The sequence below is a fragment of the Leuciscus leuciscus genome (genome assembly GCF_965113295.1).
Source record: "Leuciscus leuciscus genome assembly, chromosome: 22".
Classification (NCBI taxonomy): domain Eukaryota; kingdom Metazoa; phylum Chordata; class Actinopteri; order Cypriniformes; family Leuciscidae; genus Leuciscus; species Leuciscus leuciscus.
Window position 1 is genome coordinate 34,975,192 of NC_138746.1, and position 23,754 is coordinate 34,998,945.

Below are 23,754 nucleotides of genomic sequence, written 5' to 3' on the forward strand. Positions count from 1 at the left end.
TCAACAACCGGTCAAGACTGATTGACTAACGCTATTTTCCCACTTGTCTGCGCTCTTTTATTCTTTCATGTGAACTGAAGTGAATAATGCACTATTTTAACTTTAATCAACAAGTAGAATTGATCATGACATTCTCACCTTATTCCCAAAAAATATATAAAAAAATGTCTGATCCAATGCTGAGCTAGTGAATGTCTGAACTAAATCAATACCCTGATAAAGAGGTTGACGGGCAAAAAGTATTTGATGTATTTTGAAAATACAAAAATACTCATCTTAAATGTATTTAAATACAAATTACATTAGATTTTTTTCCAAAGGCTTTAAAATACAAAATAGTATTTTGTATTTCAAATACGTATTTTAAATACATGTATCTGAAATACTGCCCATCCCTGTGCCATCTGAGGGCTCAAAGGTCACGCACATTCAACAGTGGTCTCCTGCCTTGCCCAACACAGACTGGGATTTCTCTGGATTCCCTGAATCTTTTCACAATATTATGTATGGAAGATGGTGAAAGACACCATTGAGAAATGTGATTTTTGAATTGTTTGACAATTCTCTCATGATATTTGCCACAAAGTGATGAGCCATGACCCATCTTTGCTTACAAAGATTGAGAAGCTCTTTTACACTCAAACACGATTCCCCCAGCTATTACCAGTTCCCCTGCTCATTGTGTTTTCACTGTTTCAGAAGAGTTGCATAGTCTCACTTGAATAATCTTTTCACTTTTATTTTGCCTCCCAACATTTTTTGGAGTGTGTTGCAGTCATCAAAATCCACATTTGTTTATTTTTACAAAATACAATTGTGTTGTTCAGTGAAAACATTGGAAAACTTTTCTTTGTACTTTTGTCAGTTAAATAAAGGTTCAAGAGAATGAACAAATCACAGAGTCTTGATTTTATTGCATTTTACAAAATGTCCCAACTTCTCTGGAAATGGGGTTGTACATCCACTAACAATTATTGCACATATATCACACTGCACCATGACAAAATACTCTATAGAAGGTATATTCACATAGTCAAATTTACAGTGAAAATGCTACATTGACAAACGGTATAATAACAATTCTATCATAAAGTCTATATAAAATCTGTAAACTCGTATATAAAAGTAAACTTCATCCTCACGGATTTCTTCAGAGGTAGACAACTGGAAGGAACTGCAGAAAAAGACAACACTACAACAAACAGGGTAAAGTGCAGCTCAAATACAACGATCGGATTTTCCAGCAAACAAATCCAGTAAAACTCTTACTTAAAGGGATGGTTCGAAGTAAAATCAACCAAAATCAACCAAAAATGCACCATGACCTCGAGCCAAACACCCCACAGAAGCCTTTTTCCCTTGGTTGAACATTATTAAAGTTAGAGCTTATTTAGAGATATCAGCCAGATGGTTTAGTACAGCCGCTAATGGATCCAAGGCTGTATCTGGTAAATTACCCCACTAATAATGCCCAGAATGGCACCAAACTTCTACAGTAGTACAAATAGGTTCTGTACTCATAAAACGAGGCATTGGAAAGTTTGTAAGTACATCAGGAGTTTATTTAAATAACACTTGCCTGATGGCTAATGCTACCGCTAACCCGGACGTCGAGGTCACTTCAGTGATTAGGAAAAAGCACGTAAAAGTCCTGCAGAAAGCCAGTATATCCAACTTTTTAAACAAATTTTTTTTTTAAGTGTTGACAACTTAGTGTTAACTAATAATTGTTGCAAACTGGTACTAGCAAACAAAATATTAGTGCATTCCTGGAACTGGGTGTCGTTACACTACATCCTTATGCATCGCTTTCTGCCAGGACTTTTACGTGCTTTTCTCAAACCACTGAAGTGACGTCGACGTGCGGGTTAGCGGTAGCATTAGCCATCATCAAGCGTTTGGCTCGAGGTCATGGTGCAAAGGACACTAGGTTGATTTTACTCTGAACCATCCCTTTAACTTCATCACAATAGCTACTCTAAAACGGTCGTAGGAAAGGCTATCCGCCGATTCATGTTCGGTGTGTTGTTTAGGGAGGGCTAGCTCTTCGTAAGATTGTCTTCACTCTCACACACGCTTCACACATCTTTCACAGAAACAGCTCTTTGTTGATCCACATGAGTGTGCGCGTGTCGTTGGGTTTGCACTCGTACTCGATGCTGTTGAAGCTGTTCCCCCATTGGCAGTGGTCCCTCTTGTTGTAGTTGTAGAACTTGACCTGCCAGACGGTCTCGAAAAGACCAGCCTGAGTGAACTGTCACACACAGAAACATCACACACATCAGGTGCAACTCATGCTCTTACACTCACTTACACAAAAATGTTCCAACGGGTGTTTTTGCAGAGCATTTCAGGTTCCCCAAAGAGCCTTTCAGTAAACATTTGAATCATCTAAAGAACCTTTTCCTCCACTATAAACAACCTTTGGTGGAATGGAAAAATGATATGGATGTTGAAGGAGTAGTTCACTTCAGAATTAAAATTTCCTGATAATTTTCTCTCCCCCACGTCATCCAAGATGTTCATGTCTTTCTTTCTTCAGTCTAAAAGAAATTAAGGTTTTTGAGGAAAACATTCCAGGATTTTTCTCCATATAGTGTCTTCAATGGGGTCCAATGGGTTGAAGGTCCAAATGTGAGTTTCAGTGCAGCTTCAAAGTCTCGACACGATCCAGCCGAGGAATAAGAGTCTCATCTAGACAAACCAGCCGACATTTTATAACAAATATATACTTTTGAACCACAAATGGTCATCTTGCACTAGCTGTGATGCAACACACATTACGTAATCAGGTTAAAAGGTCAAGTGTGAGAATGTGCAAAGACGAAGTCAAACGCCATTTATCAAAAAAAGAAAAAAAAGAGGAAGAAGGTAAAACATCGATGTAGGACGATTTTGAAGTTGGAGGAGTAAATGAGATGGAGTTCCCTTTCGTTGTCACTCCGAGTTACGTCGGATGACGACGAATGGGGTTTCGCTTAGAAATCCTATCATCTTCGAGTATTAAAACACGAGCCAATGGCAAAGAAATGCCATGGGTCTGCGGAATTTGCATAGCGTAACTCCGCCCCACCCTGGGGGTATATAAGGAAGTACGCTGCAACATGCAGATATGTTTTCGCTTCGGAGCCAAGTTGATCTACTTCACTCCACAGCCAAATCCTGAGTTCATCTCTTTATCTCTTCGAGACGAGCCTCTCTCCAGGTGTTGGTGTGACAGCGAGTTCCAGCGAGTGCACATTCCCTGCTGATCTGTGCAGTGATTTGCCAGAGTTTGTGTGTTCTCTCCCTGGTCGCTTCAACACTCTGCGGAGAAATCTCCTTTCACAAAAGAGCATTGCACGCGGCACGTCTTTTTAAAGAGGCCTCGCCCGTGCACTTCTGGTTGCGGTCTATTTGTATCTGACTCTGATGGGCACAATCGCTGTCTTGTGTGTCTGGGTGTCGATCACGCCAAGGCAGCGTTTGTGGATGAGTCATGTTCCCACTGCGGGAACATGCCCATCGCACGGTTGAGATCGAGACTCAATGATCTTAATGTGAGAGTCCCCTCATCCGCACCCCGATCTACTGGTCCCGAGAGGGCTGGTACTTCGGCTGGCGGCCAGGGTGATCTGAGGGTTACAGTGTGGAACAAAGCGCCGACTATTCCACGCTCCACACTTCCCTCTGTTCCCGTGCAACCCGCGAGTGTCCGCGTGGAAACCGCTGTACAGTCCTCTGACTTGCCGCGAGTTTCATTCGGCGCTCCAGAGGAAGACTCAATGTCGATCGCTGCATCACAAGGTGGGCAGGAGTCCTCGGGAAGTGAGGATTCGGCTGTGCTGCCACCCTCGGGTGTCCCAGCATTGTCCGAGTCTGATCCCGAGATGACGGCCATGCTTTCCCGGGCAGCCGCGGCGATCGGTCTTGAGTGGTCCCCGCCACCTGGGCCGGTTCGTTCGCGGCTGGACGATTGGTTTTTGGGTGCGGCTGCTGATCCGCGTCGGCGGCCAACCCCAATGCCTTTTTTCCCGGATGTGCATGAGGAGGTCACGAGGTCCTGGAAGGCACCATTGTCTTCCCGTGATCGCTCGGCGACCGCCTCCGCCTTGCCTCCCCTTGATCAGGCGGCCGCCAAAGGGTACACTGGGGTTCCCCAGGTTGAACGCTCTGTTGCGATGCAGTTGTGTCCTCAGAGTGCTTCTTCCCGCGGGGACCCAAAGCACCCCTCCAAGGCCTGTAGGTTCTCCTCCACCCTTGTGGCGAAGGCCTACAGAGCTGCGGGGCTGGCGGCCTCCTCACTGCATGCCATGGCGACTCTGCAGGTCTACCAGGCCCAGATGTTGCGTGACATGCACGAGGGGAGGTCTGACCCAGCACTCTTTGATGAGTTGCGTGCCGCCACCGACCTTGCTCTCCGAGCGACGAAGGTGACCGCACGCTCGCTGGGTCAGGTGATGGCCACTTCGGTGGTCCAGGAGCGACACCTATGGCTAAACCTGGCTGATATGCGGGAGGCCGAGCGGACCCGGTTCCTCGACACCCCCATATCCCAGGCTGGCCTGTTCGGCGGTGCAGTCGAGGACTTCGCCCAGCAGTTCTCGACTGCCCAGAAGCAGACTGAGGCTTTAAAACACGTCCTGCCCCGGCGGCCCGCTGCTCCGGCGGCGCAGCCGTCGGCACAGGTGCCTCAGCCCGCTCGCCGCCGAGGGCGCCCTCCTACGGTTCCCCCCCCTCCCGATCGGCCCCAGCAGTCCGCTGCTTCCGGGTCGCGTCGGAGAGGAAGCCGTAGGAAGGCGCCACAGCCCTCTCCCGCCCCGTGCCCCGCTAAACGCCAGGCTAAGCGGCGCTCCTGAGACGGGCTGCTCAGAGATGGCGTTGAGTTCTGTTCAGGAGCCGGTTGCAGGGCCGCTCCTTCCCCCGGTGGAGGGCCGGGGGAGAATCCTTGGTTTTCCCATTCCCGCTGCTCGTCCCACGACGGGCAGCACCCTAAAATGGTTAAAGAAAGAACTCACTACCCCATCTCTGAGCACACGGAGTGTGCGGATGAGAGCACGCGCCGCCCACGGGCCACGCTCCTCTCGTCCCCCTCTGTCGCCAGACCCCTGCCAGAGCACGCCCCTGTGGGACGCTGGTCCTCCCCTGGCCTCCTCTGGCAGGACGCGGCTAATGACCGTGCCCCCGCACTGGGCCGCTATGCCACCCACGCCTGGGCCGGTCATTCCGCCTCGCTGCACCCCCGACGGAACATCTGTGGTTCGTATGACCCCGCTGGTGCACTTTCTGGAAGCCTGGCTAGAGCTTCCCAGATTGTCCCGCTGGGTCGCGAGAACCATCAGGCTCGGCTACGCGATTCAGTTCGCGCGATCTCCTCCCCGCTACAGCGGAGTCCGCTTCACTATGGTCGGTGGCAATGCCCCTGTCATGAGAGCGGAGGTCGCCACCCTACTGGCGAAGGGTGCGATCGAGATTGTCCCTCCAGCCGAAATGAGGTCCGGCTTCTACAGCCCTTACTTCATTGTTCCGAAGAAATCGGGTGGGTTACGACCGATCCTGGACCTGCGCGTCCTGAACCGCTCCCTCCACAGGCTGCCGTTCAAGATGCTCACGGCCAAACGCATTTTCGAGTGTGTGCGGCCACAGGATTGGTTTGCAGCGATCGACCTGAAGGACGCCTACTTCCATGTCTCCATTTTACCTCGACACAGACCGTTTCTACGGTTTGCTTTCGAGGGGCGGGCATACCAGTACGCGGTTCTCCCTTTCGGGCTAGCCCTGTCTCCTCGCGTCTTTACGAAGGTCGTCGAGGCAGCCCTTGTTCCCCTCCGGGAACACGGGGTTCGCATCCTGAACTATCTCGACGACTGGCTGATCCTAGCTCACTCTCGAGACCAGGTTTGCGAACACAGGGATCTTGTGCTCCGGCACCTAGCTCGTCTGGGCCTTCGGGTCAACTGGGAGAAGAGCAAACTCTGCCCAGTGCAGGGGATCTCTTTTCTCGGTATGGAAATCGACTCGGTCGCCATGTGCGCGCAGCTTACGAGCGAGCGCGCGCAGTCACTGCTGACTTGTCTTCGCCAGTTCGAGGGCAAGAGTGCGGTCCCACTGAAACTTTTTCAGAGGCTCCTGGGGCATATGGCATCCGCAGCCGCAGTAACGCCGCTCGGATTGCTTCATATGAGACCGCTTCAGCTTTGGCTTCGCGATCGAGTCCCGAGGTGGGCATGGCAACACGGCAAGCTCCGGGTCCCAGTGACTCCGGCCTGCCGTCAGACCTTCACCCCGTGGTCGAACCTCAGCTTTCTACGGGCCGGAGTGCCCTTAGAACGAGTTTCCCGGCATGTTGTTGTCACAACAGATGCCTCCACCACGGGCTGGGGCGCCATGTGCAATGGTCATGCTGCCGCGGGCTCCTGGACAGGACCCCAGCGCCTTTGGCATGTCAATTGCCTCGAGTTGCTGGCTGTACGTCTCGCCCTGCACCGTTTCCATGCGTTGCTCAGGGGTCAGCACGTACTAGTCCGATCAGACAATACCGCAACAGTAGCGTACATCAACCATCAAGGTGGTCTACGCTCCCGCCGTATGTCGCAACTCGCCCGCCACCTCCTTATATGGAGTCAGAAGCATCTGAGGTCGCTTCGAGCCATTTATATCCCGGGACACCTGAACCAGGCGGCCGACGAGCTGTCTCGAGTTCAGCCTCTCGCTGGAGAATGGCGACTCCATCCCCGGTCGGTTCAGCTGATTTGGGATCAGTTCGGCGACGCACAGGTAGACCTGTTTGCCTCCCACGACTCGTCCCATTGCGACCTGTTTTATTCCCTGACCGAGGGCACGCTCGGCACGGATGCACTGGCGCACAGCTGGCCGAGGGACCTACGCAAGTATGCGTTTCCCCCAGTGAGCCTTCTTGCGCGGACCCTGCGCAAGATCAGGGAGGACAAGGAGCAGGTTATATTGGTTGCCCCATACTGGCCCAGCCACACCTGGTTCTCAGAACTCATACTCCTTGCGACAGCACCTCCCTGGCCAATTCCTCTGAGGAAGGACCTCCTTTCTCAGGGACGGGGCACCCTTTGGCACCCTCGTCCCGGTCTTTGGAACCTCCACGTGTGGCTTCTGGACGGGACGAGGCAGGTTTGAGTACCCTACCACCAGCGGTGGTGGCTACCATCACTTCCGCTAGAGCATCGTCCACGAGACATGTCTATGCGTTGAAGTGGAACCTCTTCGTCAACTGGTGTTCTTCTAAACAGCAAGAACCCACGAAATGCCCGATCAGTGTCGTGCTTTCCTTCCTGCAAGAAGGGTTGGAGCGAAGGCTGTCTCCCTCCACCCTGAAAGTGTATGTTGCCGCCATTGCCGCACATCACGATGCAGTTGAAGGTAAGTCTCTGGGGAAGCATGACCTGATCATCAGGTTCCTGAGGGGAGCGAGGAGACTAAATCCTCCTCGCCCTCCCCTCGTACCCTCTTGGGACCTCGCAGTGGTTCTGACTGCCCTGCAGAGGGCTCCATTTGAGCCTTTGCAATCAGTGGAGCTTAAGTTCCTGTCAATGAAGACAGCGCTCCTGGTTGCATTGGCCTCCATCAAGAGGGTAGGGGACCTGCAGGCATTTTCGGTTGATGAAGCGTGCCTGGAATTCGGGCCGGCTAACTCTCACGTGATCCTGAGACCCCGGCTTGGATATGTGCCCAAGGTTCCTACCACACCCTTTCGAGATCAGGTAGTGAACCTGCAAGCGCTGCCCTTGGAGGAGGCAGACCCAGCCTTGGCACTGCTCTGTCCAGTACGCGCCCTTCGTGCTTACGTAGACAGAACGCAGTGTTTCAGGACCTCAGACCAGCTCTTTGTCTGTCATGGTGGGAAGCTGAAGGGAAAGGCTCTCTCCAAACAAAGGTTGTCTCACTGGATAGTGGACGCCATTGCTTTGGCTTACCAGCAGCAAGGTCGACCGTGCCCCCTTGGTGTGACGGCCCACTCCACTCGGAGTGTGGCATCCTCTTGGGCTCTAGCGCATGGCGCCTCGCTAACAGACATCTGCAGAGCTGCAGGCTGGGCCACACCTAACACATTTGCGAGATTTTACAATCTCCGAGAAGAGCCAGTTTCTTCTCATGTACTCGCTTCAACTAGCCGGTACTAGATTCTGCTCAGGTGTCTTCGCTTGCTCGCCATTCCTCTCCACGGACGGGATACGTGCGATATTTCCTCAGGTGAGCCTCATAAGCCCTGAGTCTCCTCCAGCACTGATGACGTCAACGCCAGAGTTATGCCACGGGCAGCTTTCGCGCTTGGCTAGGTGCCACCATGTGCATGGTTCCCTTCGGGCGACCCCCACATGTGTATTCCACTGTAAGCCTCTTTGAGCATGTGTCTTTCCCTTGGCAAGCCGCCTTGCCACCCCTGGGGTTGAAATATTCCACCTGCGGCTGGACACCCCAGTGTTACTCCGTATGCAGCCCTTCGGGGTCATATGTGTATTCCAAGTCCCCCCCTTCGGGTTGGGCATGATTGCATATTTCCACTGGATATGCTTCCCAGTGTACCTTGGTATTCCTGTGTTAAGTAGGACTCCTTCGTCCGTGCTAGTCTCACGACAGGGAGCTCAGACTTACGCAGGGCACTGGAAGACAGTCGAGAGGTGGCGTGATTATACGGGAACCCCATTCGTCGTCATCCGACGTAACTCGGAGTGACAACGAAAGGGAACGTCTCGGTTACGTATGTAACCCTCGTTCCCTGAGTAGGGAACGGAGACGTTACGTCTCCCTGCCACTTCCGCTGTACCGCTGGAACGCCTGAGTTCAGTCTCGGCTCCTCAGCGAAGACATATCTGCATGTTGCAGCGTACTTCCTTATATACCCCCAGGGTGGGGCGGAGTTACGCTATGCAAATTCCGCAGACCCATGGCATTTCTTTGCCATTGGCTCGTGTTTTAATACTCGAAGATGATAGGATTTCTAAGCGAAACCCCATTCGTCGTCATCCGACGTAACGTCTCCGTTCCCTACTCAGGGAACGAGGGTTACATACGTAACCGAGACGTTTTTCGCCCTACTCTACAGTTTCCTCCTACGCATGACCTTTCAACCTGATTACGTAATGCGTAAAGTCGTGGACGTGCAAGACGAGCATTTGTGGTTAAAAGGTATATATATATATATATATATATATATATATATATTTTATGACTGCTGGTTTGTCTAGATAAGACTCTTATTCCTCGGCTGGATCGTGTCGAGACTTTGAAGCTGCACTGAAACTCACATTTGGACCTTCAACCTGTTGGACCCCATTGAAGTCACTAAACATCCTGGAATGTTTCCCTCAAAAACCTTCATTTCTTTTCCACTGAAGAAAAACAGATATCAACATCTTGGATGACGTGGGAGAGAGAAAATCATCAGGACATTATAACTCTGAAGTGAACTAATCCTTTAAAGGTTCTTAATAGAACCATAGATGCCAATAAAGAACCTTTATGTTCCTCTGCAGGCTTTTATAATGTGTTTTATAGGCTCTGTGTTGAAATGGTGTACTTCTTATTTCCAAGGGAACCTTTCAAAAGTGATTCTCACCTGTATGTTGACTTGAACGGGTTGCCTCTCTCCACTTTTGGTGTGTGTTACTCCCTCGGTGTCATACATCCCAGTGTACACTACAGACTGAGGGTCTTTAGACTGTTGCTCCAAAGGGAACGTCACGCCACCGACGGTCATGGATCTGAGGAATGAGACGTGAGAGAGCGAGAAACAACCAAAAATACACTTCAGGAGCTAAAATAGTAGAGTACAACAGGGCTAAAGGCACACCGGGGTTAAAGGCACCTTTGTATTTTATTTTCCTCTAAAATACTAGATGGTACAAAAACTTGATGCAGCACTTTCCAAAACATCCACTTTTCAAGATGAACAGATGAGAGATCTGTAGATTTAAGTAGCAAATGAGAATCGCTAAAATTATTGAATATATTTCGAGACAAAGGTCTTGTTAATGATTTTCAGTTTTGTTCAAGCTAATTAAAGCAAAAAAAAATTCAATAAGAAGAATATGTACATATTGAATAATATATATATTTCTGTTGCATACATATGCTGTTGGGGCGAAAGGCACAATAATTGACATGATAATAAACGACTGGCTGACTTTTCCATTTGTTGACATGACATGGTTAGATTCAGATGGAAATATCATATATTAAGTTGGGTGCCCACCTTAGAGATAATCACCCAATTTATAATGAAACCATCATATTTACAAATATGATCATATTATATTTATTGTTATTACTTGGAATCTAGATTACACGCAAGATTCTAATCTAGATTACAAGAATATTTAGATTGCAACATCTATTTGATTTGACAGACATTAGCCTATATATCTGTAGACCTTCGTGTAACGGAATAGGATACACACATTACAACATGAAGCCCGTCAGATAAAGTTGATGCCTTAATCGTCTGGATTTGACTGCCAAAGGAAGCAATCTGTCAGTGCGTGAGATGAACACACAATCCTGTAGGATAAACCCACAATCATGGCATCCCAAATGTAGCTATCACGAGATGTTACATCCAATATTCTTAGTTGCTTTCAGTTGATTTCATTTATTTTTTTTATAATTTTGATGCCAGTGTAGTCTAAAATAATAATTCAGCATTATTGCCTTGTATATGTCAAAGTACTATGTTATCCATCACTGTACAATGGTGCCATTGGTCATTTGTAATTTTGCATCACATCTACACAAAATAAACCTGCTATTCTGTCTCAACGTTGATGCAAACGAAGCGTTATGCAAACAATAGAATCAATAGGCTATAAATTCACTTACTAAATAGACTAAAGCACATGTAGCCTACTCACGTCGCCTCAACAGCTCCCGGTTTGACGACCACGTCGACCTTGTACTTCGTTCCTGTCAGTAATTTGATGGTTCTGCTCTGACCGAATCTCGTCCCGTCCGATTTGAAGAACACGGGTCCGTTATTCGGGGTGGTTTTCAGCGAAACGCCGATTTTAATCAGTTGGGGAATGTCTGCCATGATGCAGAAGACGGTCAGGTGTGAGGAAACAGGTCAGGATATTTCAGGCTGAAGTAAATCGGTGTATTCGAGTGGAAACCCGTGAAAACCGCATGCAGAAAGCACGTCCAAAGTCATGTCTGCTGTTCCTGTCCAATAATCCCCTACACAAACATAATCCCAACAAGCGAGCGACCTAATGAGATCAAGAGAGAGAAGCAGTGCAGCCCAGATTACACCAATACAACATCCGTGCATTTGGTTTATTGATCATTTAAATAAGTTTCTACCAGTACTGTTGCTCAAGGACACCAGGTCAAGTCTCATCCATTAGTCAATATTAGATGGATGATGGGTGAGGGTTATCACTGAAAAATATTAGCATAAAAATACTTCTGTCTTGGTTTTGAACATGTACCATGACAATACCATGTGCTTTTGGGAAAATAATGCAATAGTATTCTTTTACACATGAAATCAAAATGTTTTTTTTTTTTTTGCTTTTAGTATAACAATGGTATGCCTTACTATTATATCAGCTAGTGTGCTCCAAAACAATGGCAAAATTAATATTTAGAAGATATAAGCATTCAAAACTTAGTCTCTCTCTTCTGCCAATATGGATCAATGATTTTGATGACATCACTCTGCACTTCAGCTTGTCATCAGATTTTCTGTCCAATCAAATACTCTCTAGAATCTGAAGCTCCGCCCCCTATAAACAGACACTGAAGCTGCAGGTGAAATCAGTCACATGTTCATATATTTACTGTTTTCTACATGGTGAATATCACATAGTGCACTATATAGGGGATATAGGGAACGATTCAGACAGTGTAAATATTCTTTCCATTGGCGCAAATGAAGTCTGGTTTGTCATTAGTGTCACGCGAACCTCCGAAGCTTCGGTCCAGAGACACGACACACAGAGCGGATCATATGAGCGAGTCGCAGAACAGAAAACGTATCAGACCCGTTTGAGTTCTGCACAGAATCCTGTATGATAAAGAGATATGGAGGAGATTAGGAGGAGAAACGGTTCGAGATCAGGAGGAAACAGTGGCTTTACCGAGATCAACGGCTCTGAGCTGTGATATCACGTTATTGGCTATTTTTAAAAAGGGGAGGAGCTGTTCGATATGTCCCGCCCCTCTTCCTGTTACAGTGGAAATTACGTAATAATGCTGTGCGTTTTAAGGAACTTTAGTGGGACTTTAACTACACCCAAACCCAACCCTTACCCATAACTTCTCCCTAATATCAGAGGAAAATAATAGATGACTAAGAACGTTGTAAAAGCTTCTTACTCTTGTTGTAAGCCTATACTTAACATTAACTGTAAACTTGGAATGTTGTTCCAAGATCAACAAGGATGCTGTTTTATTTAAAACCAAGTATGTAAATTACGTGTTAAGCATGAGCTTCTATGACTAAGAATCAATAGTATTCCATTTTAAATTCACTTTAAGTTTATTTTAATAGAACTTTTCAGTAAACACACTCAGAAAATGCTTCTTACTAAGTCATCATGTAAATCAAAATATGCATTATTTGAATTGATAATCATTCAGTAAAATTACACACATTAGTTGTTAATAAGAAGTACAATGGTATTGTCTGATACACGAACACCACCTCAGTTGTGTGTTTGTCTTTGTAAACGTGGTTGTGTTTATCAGCCACTGTAGATCAGATAATCAGGCAATAAGATCAAGCTTATGAATTCAGAAACCATGACACCATGGCAATTCTCTCACTTCCTTTCAAAACCACTTGTGAAAACACCTTTCATTTGGTTGATTTTTTAAAAGATGTTTTTTTTACTTCAACAATCATTAAATGTATCACAAAGTTGAAAGTTCTTAAGCTGTGATGCACAGAGAAGCTGTGCACAAACGTGTGTTGCACCTTTATTGTGATGTCTCCTCGAACACGACGAAGGCTGGGTCTTTCTTCAGTGACCGCGAGAACGCAATGTACAACTGTTTGTAACACCTCAAACGCACTTCATTCAACTTCCTGTGAAAGAACTGTTTCTCTCAAGCTAATGTGATTTGTTGAAGTAGTGTTCCAGTGCGCTCTCTCTTCAATGCTGCTACAAAATTGGTTCAGTGAACGTCCTTCTTATCGGCAACCAGTTTTTGAGAAGTGATTCAAATGTTCTAGATGTTAAATGGCGGTTTTTCAGATATTGAAAGGCACGGAAAATGTTTGTTCCAGGAGATAAACATGATATGTTTGTTTATATACAGTAGTCAACATTTGAAGTGGATCAAGACAAGAACGGGTGTTGTTCAAAACTCATGTATAACTTTGATGAAAGGTTTTGATCCACTTCAAATGTATATTAGGACCAGAATGGACATTACAAGTATGACTGAAAAAAAGCTCTTTTTGTCAGGCATTCTCTCATCATCACTCATCATGGTTGTTAATCTTTAGCCTTTGACTCATTTACTGTGGGCTGAAAACACAGAGGAAACTAGTCTGACCAAGTCAGGCAATGTGCAACTTCCCTTTCATCAGATAATGTCTATAACTGTCAAGGCGAGGCTGTGCGTCAGAGGCACAGAATCCGCAGAAGCGTAAGGGTCTCACATCCACCACTCCCTGAAGAAGATAACGAGTCGAGCGCTGTAGTTTACAGCTATGGAACCGACAAGAATCAGAGAGGGATACTTGGTGAAAAAGGTAAGTCTTGGGAGTTTTATCTTGCATTGCTTGCACAATAGCTTTTCTATGTGATAATATTCTTAACATATCAATATCACTTGAAAGCAAGAATACGGGTCATTTTACTGACAAAAACTGAAGAAACAGAGACGTACCTCAAAACGCTGATGTCATGTGATGATGCTTTGTCATTTGTGTCAGTTATGAAGTTGCTCCAATTTGGGAACAGAAGTAAAAACATCCTCTTTCTTTCAAAAAACAAACAAAAAAAACAATCATACACATTTTGATTTTCATTTTTGACCTTACGGTTGTTTTTCACTGAACTCTTACAAAGTGTTCGATGTGGACATTTTTGAGATGGTATTTTCCTGTTTCTCTGTGAAAAGCTGTAATAAAAATGTGTGCATTAGGATCTGGCAACTGAAAGTATAGTAGTAGTCTAACCACAACATACATGCGTGTCCTAAATACAGAACTGAAAATGACAGAAATTGAACGCTTGCACTTCACTAAATTCATTTGAGATTGAACAGCCCATATAATCCTTCATGTGAAACGGGTTGTTTACTGTAAAGGTCTTCATTTTTGGCCGTTTTAGGAAGCTAAAGTGATGTTGTTTGCAGGGCACAGTGCTGAACTCATGGAAAGTGGTGTGGGTGGTGTTAGCCGATGATGGCGTAGAGTTTTACAAGAAGAAGACCGACAGCAGTCCGAAGGGAATGATCCCTCTGAAGGGAGCGAAACTGACCAGCCCATGCCAGGATTTCACTAAGAGAACGGTGGAGGAATCACACGTCTTTAAATCCAATATACCTCTGGCCATTAATATACCAAAAAATAGTTTTTGCATGCATTTGATTGTTACACCCCGTCTAGGGGAAAAGGGTGCAACATGAAAGACTCAGAAATATGCAGGGTATATGAACAAAGGTCAATGTATGTTCTTAATTTGGGACTTTTGATTCAGGAGCTGATTTCTGGGCCAAAATAACAAACTAAACAACCTTGTCTTTAAACCTCTTTCCTAAACCCTAACCCAAAAGAAATTTCAAAAATATAATTCAAAGATATTCAGATACAAACATCTTTCAATTCAAAATGCACGCGAAAACTATTTTTGGTAAATGGCACGAGAAATAAAATTTGTGCTGTAGATACGCACTTTCACGAGATCGTGCTGGACATATCTTGATTGTTTCATTGGTAACACTTTACAAAAAGGTTCATTAGTTAATATTAGTTAATGTATTAACTAACAATGAGCAATACATTTGTTACAGTATTTATAAACCGTTGTTAATGTTAGTTAATAAAAATCCAGCTGTTCATTGTGTGTTCATGTTAGTTCACGGTGCATTAACTAATGTTAACAAATACAACCTTTGATTTTGATAATGTATTAGTAAATGTTGAAATTAATTTTAACTAAGATTAATAAATGCTGAAGTAGTATTGTTAGTTCATGTTAGCTAAGGAACCTTATTGTAAAGTGTTTCCGTTTCATTAATATCAGCGTGTGCTTTTCGACAGCTGGTGTTTAAGGTCAGTTCTGCAAAGAACCAGGACCATTTCTTCCAAGCGACGCATCTGGAGGAACGAGAGCTGTGGGTTAAAGATGTCAAGAGAGCGATCGCTTGTTTACAGGGGGGCAAGAAGTTTGCCAGGAAATCAACACGCCGATCCATTCGATTACCAGAAAATGTTAACCTGAGGTATGATTTCCGTTAAAAAACTGTTATAAAACTGCACTAAATAAAGAAAATCATACTTTTGGACCAACTTTTAAAAAAAAGATCTAAAAACATTTTGTTAGTCAATCTTTAATTTAATTCACTTGCAAAGACACCTTTTAAAGACATTAAAGTCCCCCAGTGGTGAAACTCAAGCTTTTAATGTTGTTTATGTTTCTCTGTGGTGTTTTTAATATGGGTAACACTTTACAATAAGGTTCATTAGTAACTAATAATGAACTGCACTTATACAGCATTTTTTCATCTTTGTTAATGCTAATTTCAACATTTACTAATACTTTATTAAAATCTTGTTAACATTAGTTAATGCACTGTGAACTAACATGAACTAACAATGAACAGCTTTATTTTTATTAACTAACATTAACAAACATGAACAAAAACAGTAATAAATGTATTGCTCATTGTTAGTTCATGTTAGTTAATACATTAACTAATGTTTAATAAAGGAACCTTATTGTAAAGTGTTACCTTAATACGCTTTAAGACACACCATGTGTAAGTTCATAAGTCGACAGCATTGCTGAGTATTTTCTCCTTAAAACTGCAGTGAACCAAAGACAGTCTCAAACACACGCTTTGAAATCGCTGGTGTTTCTGACGTCACAAACTACCTTGTAACCAATCAGATCAACGTGTGATCGTCAACCAGTGGATCTCTGAGCTGAGTGAGTGAGTGGAGGCGGGGCTCATACTAAATGAGGCAAGGGTGTCGAGTTACATTCAAGATATTTTAAGGCATGAAGTTTTTTTCCAAGGAAAAAACGTTTAAATATGTAATTTTGGTGATCAAAGGTGAGTTTTAAGGGATGCAATTATTGACTACAGGGATAATTTAAAGTCGGCATGAACATGAAGTTGCTCTAGTCTTTTCTCCTCTATTGTGTCGTATATTCGAGTGAAACGCTTCTGGAACAAGAACAAATGTGGGCGGGGCTTGATTGTGTCTGTGGGGAATTCATTGGATGGTTGTGGTTTGCTATTGGCTGATCTCATGTGAGTGACAGGTTGCCCCGCCCACATCATCAGAGAAGAGAAGAGATTCTGCAAGAGGAACTTATTCTGATTCAAGATTACAAGGAACATCAATTTAAAACAATAAAGATTTGCACCGATTAATTATTTAGAATAAGTACTGCAATGTTCCACGAAAAAGGAATTGGGGGACTTTAATGTCTTTAATGTAAATATGCATCATATTTATAAAACACCCGAAATAATTTCAGTCAAGCTTGCCAGTATGTCAACACTGGTTTCAAGTGAAAACAGTATTTAATCAAAATTAGACAAAACAGGTTTAAACAAGAAACCATGATTTTCTAATATAAAAATGTACTTTAAATACAGATTTGAAATATTTGTGCCTTGTCATTGACATCTGGCTGTTTTGGAGTTGTCTCACTGCCAACCTCTTTGTTATCAGAATGTTGTATTGATTGATATTTTGTATTGTGCTAAAACTTGAGAAATGTGATAAAGTTTGAAAGTCGCTTCTGTGAACTGTAAAACTGCTAAAACATTGCTATTGTTCTGTCTGTTCTCAGTGAACTGTATGTTTTAATGAAAGATCAAGACAGCGGTGTTAAAGAGCTGAAGCTAGAGAAGGACAAAAGGTTGTTTAATCACTGTTTCACAGGTGAGATATTCATTTCATAACATAATAAAATAAAGAACTAGGCAAAACCTCTTATACTCTAAAATATGCTGGGTTATTTCAACCCAAATGTGGGTCAAATATGGACAAATCCAGGCATTGGGTTACATTTTCAAATTAAAAATCAATTTAATCTCTCTAATCTTTCTTTCTGCAAGATTTGGGCAACACTTTACAATAAGGTTCATTAGTTAACATTAGTTAACTAGCTAGGACTAAGAATGAACAATACTTCTACAACATAAATTTTTCTCAGTTAATATTAATTTCAACATTTGCTAATACATTATTAAAATCAAAGGTTGTATTTGTTAACATTAGTTAATGCACTGTGAACTAAAATGAACACACAATGAACAGCTGGATTTTTATTAACTAACATTAAAAGATTAATAAATACAGTAACACATGTATTGCTCATTGTTTGTTCATGTTAGTTAATACATTATGTAAGGGCTAATGTAGAGCGAGGCGGTTGTTATAGCGAATACACCCCCGACAGGCTGATCAGGACCCCGACGCAAAGCGGAGCTTGAATGAGCCTGAAGGGGTTGTGTTCGCTATAACAACCGCCTCACACTGCATTATCCCACTTATTACATGGCTACCTACCAAATAAATCAATAATTTGACACAAAATATTGATTTAAAAAGGAGTTTATTGATTTAAAAACGATTGTATTGCTTCCGCTAAAGAAATTAGTCCGTTCTGTCTCTACGTTTAGAATCCTGCGTCCATAGCAACGCTCTGTTTATCATGGCAACGGTGTGTTATACTTAGCAGCGGTTATGTAAGGGTTAATGCCCTTCGAGGTGTCCATTATCAGGTATTAATGGACGACGGCGAGGCGTGAACCGTCCGACGCTGGTTGCCTCCGCCGAAGTCCATTAATACCTGACAATGGACACCTCGAAGGGCATTAACCCGCTTATACCATGGTCACTTACGAAAGAAAGAAATATTTAATCAATTAATAATACTTTAATGTGTTTTAGAGTAAAAATCGTGAGGGTTTTTATTTATTAAGTCGAGCGCACTATTTAATATCTCCCGTATACAGGCGTTGCCAAGCAACAGCGACCCGACCGCAGCAGTTGATCAGTGAGTTTGAGCCAGCGCAATCATTAAGAACTGTCATCAGGCAAATTGACGGGACGCCTTTCCTAGGTGTACATTATCACTTTTTAATGGACACCCTGCAGCCAATCAGAATCGAGTATTCACCCAGACCATGGTATAACAAGAAATAACTCACCGCATTCTACATTGGAATTCAACCAAGCCATGTAATAACTAATGTTAAGTAATGAACCTTATTGTAAAGTGTTACCAAGATTAGTTTCCCTGTAAATGTGTTGTGGTCGATGTTCCTGCAGGGAGCGCAGTGATCGACTGGTTGATCTCCGAGGGGAAGGCCAGGAACCGTCCCGAGGGAGTGATGTTGGCCACCGGACTCCTCACCGAGGGATTCCTGCAGGCCGCGGGGGACGTGTCTAAGGACGGGGCGGAGAAAGGAGCAGAGTGTGTTTTCTTGGACCAAACGGAGGCTCTTTATTATTTTGTAAGCTTACAAATCACACAGGGCACTACAAAGTATTGGCTCTATTCCAAAACCAAGTGATCTGTCAGAAAGAAAGAAAAACGTGGGGTACAACAGCTTGTCTCTGGGCATTTAAAGAACACCTATTAAGCTTTTTTACATATTCATCTTTTTAAAATGTTGCTGTTTGAGAGTGAAAAAGCTCCAGTTCTTCTCTATATCAGTGTCAGTGTTTCTGAACTCCTGAAACGCCTCCATTCTTGAGTTTCTTCCAGGAACGAACACGTCACAATATTCCTCATTATAATAATTCATATGCAGAATAAAAGGGCGGGGCCTGGTTGAGTTAGTTAGTTGTGGGTTAAACTGGTGGTTATGGTAAGGGGCGGGACATTTCCCAAACACACTCGAAGCGCTCGACCAATCACAACACACTGCTCCAGCCGACCAATCAGAGCACAGTGTGCTTTTTCAGAAGGAGGGGCTTCATAGAGACAGGAACTAAACAGAGCGTTACTGACAGACTGGGAAGAGAGGAGCTGCAACAATGGAGAATATAATGTTTTTTTTGACATTTAAGCATGAAAACTAAATCAAAAACTAAATCAAGACTTTGTAAAAGGGCATAATATGGCCTCTTTAAAGTCCCACTCCGATCATATTTTGAGCTATTTTTAAACATTCTCAGTGGTCTTTAAATGATGATTATGCCGTTTTTAGCCAAAATCACAAAACCTGTGCCGTTTTCTGGGACTTCGCTTCAGCAGAGCGGCAGTAGCTCATTAGCAATTCGCCTCTGCGTTGTGGGCGGAGCCGTTGGCTGAAGCGAGATACATAGGCAGCAACAGCCTCTTTCTGTCTTTCTTTGTCAACACAGAAAATATTTCATCACTGGATAGTTTTTTTCGTTTAATTAAAGTGTTGTTTTATGTCAGCTGAATGTCCGGAACGCTTTTCAGAGAAGATAAGGCAACTTATTTAGCACAATTCACACCCAGCGGCAATTCAGAAAAAGAAAAAAAAAAATCTCCGAATGCTCCACATGAAACTTTGGTCTTCCGACCTTTTACCGCCGTGTCGATTTATTTTGATTAATATGTGCGAGGGAGAGAGAGCAAGACAGCGCTTAGTTTGGAGACGGTGAGGTCTTGTTTACATTTTCGCCTGGCTCCGAAGACAGAGAGTGAGTGCGCGCGCGCGCGTCCGGGTCTCTCTCTCTCTGCTCGTTCTTTCAGTTATAAACATGTCCTGTCACAAGCGCAGCAGTTCATCTACATTACTCACCGATCAAATAAGACTTTGGCGGGACAAAAATTCACTTTGGCGGGCGCTAAAACAAGTTCATGTGTGAATTTAACTGAGTAGTACATGACCATGCACTCGCACAAATGCGACCACATTAAATTTTAACATTCTCAAAAAATGGTCGCAGTCTGGAACCCTGGAACGTAATCCATTCATCTCTCACAGCAACATGTTTTGGTAAAGCATGAAAGCTAATACCAATATCTCTCCTCTTAGCATTGCAACCCGCTACCGCACATAGGTATTGATCCGCCATCGTCTTCTCTACTCCTCAGAACCTGAGCGGGCGGGGCGGAGGGGAGTATGAGCTTGTGGCCCCGCCCAGTGGAGTTACTACGTCACAACTCCAGTGTATTTTAGCCGGCATTTTAACGTCTGAAAGTGAAAGTGAAAGTGACACGTGATGGCCAAGTATGGTAACCCATACTTGGAATTTGACCTCTGCATTCAACCCATCCAAGTTAATGCACACACATTAGGAGCAGAGTAGTGAGTAGTTAACACACACACACACTGCAAACGTGGATACACACACCCAGAGCAGCGGGCAGCGTTTGTGTGGCGCCCGGGGAGCGATTAGGAGTTAGGTGCCTCGCTCAAGGGCACCTCAGTCATTTCCCACCGGTTCTGGAATCGAACCAGCAACCTTCGGGTTACCAGTTCAACTCCCTAACCACTAGGCCATGACTGACCCAGTACCATGTCTGCTACTGATTCACAGCCATTTGAATGCAGAAATACTCAGAAATACAACTTTGAGCTTATTTTTCTCAAGATATGTCCTCTAACATCAGAAAAATACCACAAGAACATGTTAACACCTAGAAAAACATGATTTTCATCGGAGTGGGTCTTTAAAAGGACAAATGTGTACCTTATATCAGCCCCAAAAAGGTGCCTATTTACAGGCCCTGTTTACGCCTGGTATTAAGATGCGTTTTGGTCGATCGGATCACAAGTAGACGAGAGAGACATATTGAAGCTTGTTTCCACCACAGAATAAAACATTTTAAAAGATAATTGCAACTTTTTTTCTCACAATTGTGATTTTACATCTTGCAATTCTGACTTTATTTCTCAGAATTGCGAGATATAAAGTCAGAATTGCGAGATGTAAACTCACAATTGTGAGATAAAAAGTTGCAATTATCTTTTAAAATGTTTTATTCTGTGGTGGAAACAAGCTTCAATAGAGACACATTCCCTGGTGTTTAAATCTGTGTATTTTGTCCACTTTCAACCACTGCAGTCCTGATTTCTTCGAGGGGAGGGTCTATGGCTGGGTGAATATATTAGCTTTTTCAGATCTTTCAATCTAATGGACAAAATAAGCTCATGCAATTTACATTTGAACACAAACAGACGACGGAAAGACACACGGAGAGCATCAGCTTTGGTTTCTACCAGGCCGAATGCTGTGAGTGTGTGTTAGAAATCAGCAATGCTGAGAGAATCTTGTGCTCAGTGCGTTTTTCCTCTTCAAACCAAACTTGGATGCACGTGGTTACTAAGTAGAAGATATCAAATTTGATCCCTTATGTCTCAAAGTTCACTGTAGATTTTGGAATAGAGCCATATCATATTGTCCACATGCTATACATTTCGGTGACATTGCATGATGTGTATAAAGCATGTACAAAAAACAATGAAGTGTGAACAATTGTGTGGCTGCGTGTGAACCGAGAGCTGTTGCTGAGACTGAGCATGTGTGTGTTGATTTGCAGGCTGATAGTGGTTTCTTCTGTGAGGGTTACTCCAGTGATGAAGACGTGATCTTGAAGGAGGAGTTCAGAGGTGCAATAGTCAAACAGGGCTGTCTGCTGAAACAGGTAAGCTAAAACGGTAACACTTTACAATAAGGTTCATTAGTTAAAGGATAATTCCGATATTTAACACCTTGAGTCTATTTTGTAGTTTGTTATGGATGAACTAGAGTGGTGGACACAGAAATGTTGACGATGGGTCCTGTCTCGACTTTTTGACTGGTTTAGAATCGCCTTTGACCGCTTCAGAGTGGCTGGCTATGGGCATGCACGAACATGTCCTTAAAACAACCCTTAACATTCGTTTTCAAAACTGTGCAACTCACCGAGTGGTTAGTGGTGTTCGTAACAGACACCTGTCATTAATATACTAAAAGAAATATGTATGAAAGTAGGTAACACTTTGACACAAAAAAGTCTCTTTTGTTAACACTACTAAGTATTTAAAGTATTTATAAGACATTTAATCTTTATTTCTTATACAGGGTCATCGGCGAAAGAACTGGAAAGTCAGAAAGTTTATCCTTAGAGATGATCCTGCTTATATCCACTACTATGATCCCACCAAGGTAAGCATGTTCCTGTCATCTTCAAATATATATATATATATTAAATGCAGTGTTGAAATGGTGTGGTGTGTGTGTCTCTGTAAGGGTGAAGATGATCCGCTCGGCTCTATTCACCTGCGTGGCTCAGTAGTGACTGCGGTGGAATATGTGCCTGATGGTATGACGACTAGTCCATCTAAATGATCAAACAAAACATGATGACAACAAAACATTTAAATTGTAAAGCATTTATACATTATAGAATGCATGCAAATGTTTCTCTCTCTTATAAACTCCTACAGCCAAGAAACAAGAGGCTGATGGGAATCTCTTTGAGATCATCACGTCGGATGAGACGCACTACTATCTTCAGGCGGCTACAGCGGATGAGCGCAAAGATTGGATCAAAGCCATTCAAAGTGTTGCAAAGTCCGGAAAATAAGAGGATTGGATCCATCCTGTTCAACAAACTCGTTCAATAAAGACATGCAGAGTTGGGATCTGTTTGAAAGAAAGTGTTGTCAACACACTAGCTATATCTCCTCTTCAGTATCTTCTGAAAATAAGACATTTGTTGTTTCTTCACTTCCTCCATTTGACAAAAAAAAAATCTTGTGTAAAATAAAAAACAAAAGAAAACCTCACAACAGTTAGAGAGAGGATGTGGGTAAATGGGTTTTTCACCAGAGATACTTAATGCTATTTATCTGTCCATCCAGAAATGTCAAACGCAGTGGAAAGAGTGTTAAGGGAATCTTCAATGTCCAGCATTTTCCTGTCTTTATTTAAAGCACTTCCTGTTTCTCATCTTGATTTTGTCCAAATATAGAGATGTCACAGTCCGGTGGTGCAACAAAAACTGTCAAAACAGCACAGCCCTACTGCTATACCGCTGTATAAACTTACTGTTTTCTAATGATATAACTTAGCATCCATCTATTAGTTATAAATTCACAATGGAAGTACTTGGAGCAACAAAATAAACATTTCAAAACACTGTTTCAAAAAATGTGTTATATTTGGTAAATGTGAATAGTTATAGGTTATATTTCATCACTAGCCCACTGCTGTTTTTTATGTTTCCGCCATGGAATAAAAGAAAAAAGATAATTGCAACTTTTTATCTCACAATTAAATTTGGACTTTTTTCCCCTCAGAATCAAGAGATTATATCTCGCAATTCCGACTTTATAACTCGCAAATCCGAGAAAAAATAAGTCTGAATTTTGAGATATAAACCTGTAACTGTGAGTTACAAAGTCCGAATCGCAAGATATAAAATCACAATTCTGCCATTTTCCCCTCAGAATTGTGAGATAAAATGTCGCAATAATGAACTAGGTCTACTTAGTCACAACTAGCTTCCACATTCTACTTATTACAATGAGTTTCAGGGTTCAGTGCACATACAGTTCATTTTTCAAAAGTCCTAGTTAATAGTTAGTTAATAGTGAGAATTGGACCCTAATCTAAAGTGAGTTTTAGATTTTGAAATTAAT

At 43.4% G+C, this 23,754-nt stretch overlaps 2 protein-coding genes across 4 annotated transcripts; one reads left to right on the forward strand and one right to left on the reverse strand.

Moving 5' to 3' along the window:
- Positions 1 to 888: 888 nt before the first annotated feature.
- Positions 889 to 14,310, reverse strand: cnrip1b (cannabinoid receptor interacting protein 1b). Of its 3 annotated transcripts, none has more exons than XM_082153799.1 (4): positions 13,846 to 14,310; positions 10,860 to 11,213; positions 9,569 to 9,713; positions 889 to 2,254 (listed from the first exon to the last, which is right to left on the reverse strand). In XM_082153799.1, the coding sequence occupies exons 2-4, from the start codon at positions 11,036 to 11,038 to the stop codon at positions 2,090 to 2,092; spliced, it is 489 nt and encodes a 162-aa protein (XP_082009925.1). In that variant the 5' UTR covers positions 11,039 to 11,213; positions 13,846 to 14,310; the 3' UTR covers positions 889 to 2,089. The 3 variants fall into 3 exon arrangements, with proteins under 3 accessions (XP_082009925.1, XP_082009924.1, XP_082009926.1); XM_082153798.1 differs by having other exon boundaries at positions 10,860 to 12,013; XM_082153800.1 differs by lacking the exon at positions 13,846 to 14,310 and adding an exon at positions 11,308 to 12,931.
- plek (pleckstrin) lies at positions 13,522 to 23,264 on the forward strand. The gene is made up of 9 exons (XM_082153784.1): positions 13,522 to 13,708; positions 14,317 to 14,472; positions 15,224 to 15,405; positions 16,989 to 17,080; positions 18,476 to 18,660; positions 21,669 to 21,773; positions 22,193 to 22,276; positions 22,361 to 22,433; positions 22,558 to 23,264. Exons 1-9 carry the CDS (start codon positions 13,667 to 13,669, stop codon positions 22,695 to 22,697), a joined length of 1,059 nt encoding a protein of 352 aa, XP_082009910.1. The 5' UTR covers positions 13,522 to 13,666; the 3' UTR covers positions 22,698 to 23,264.
- Positions 23,265 to 23,754: the final 490 nt, after the last annotated feature.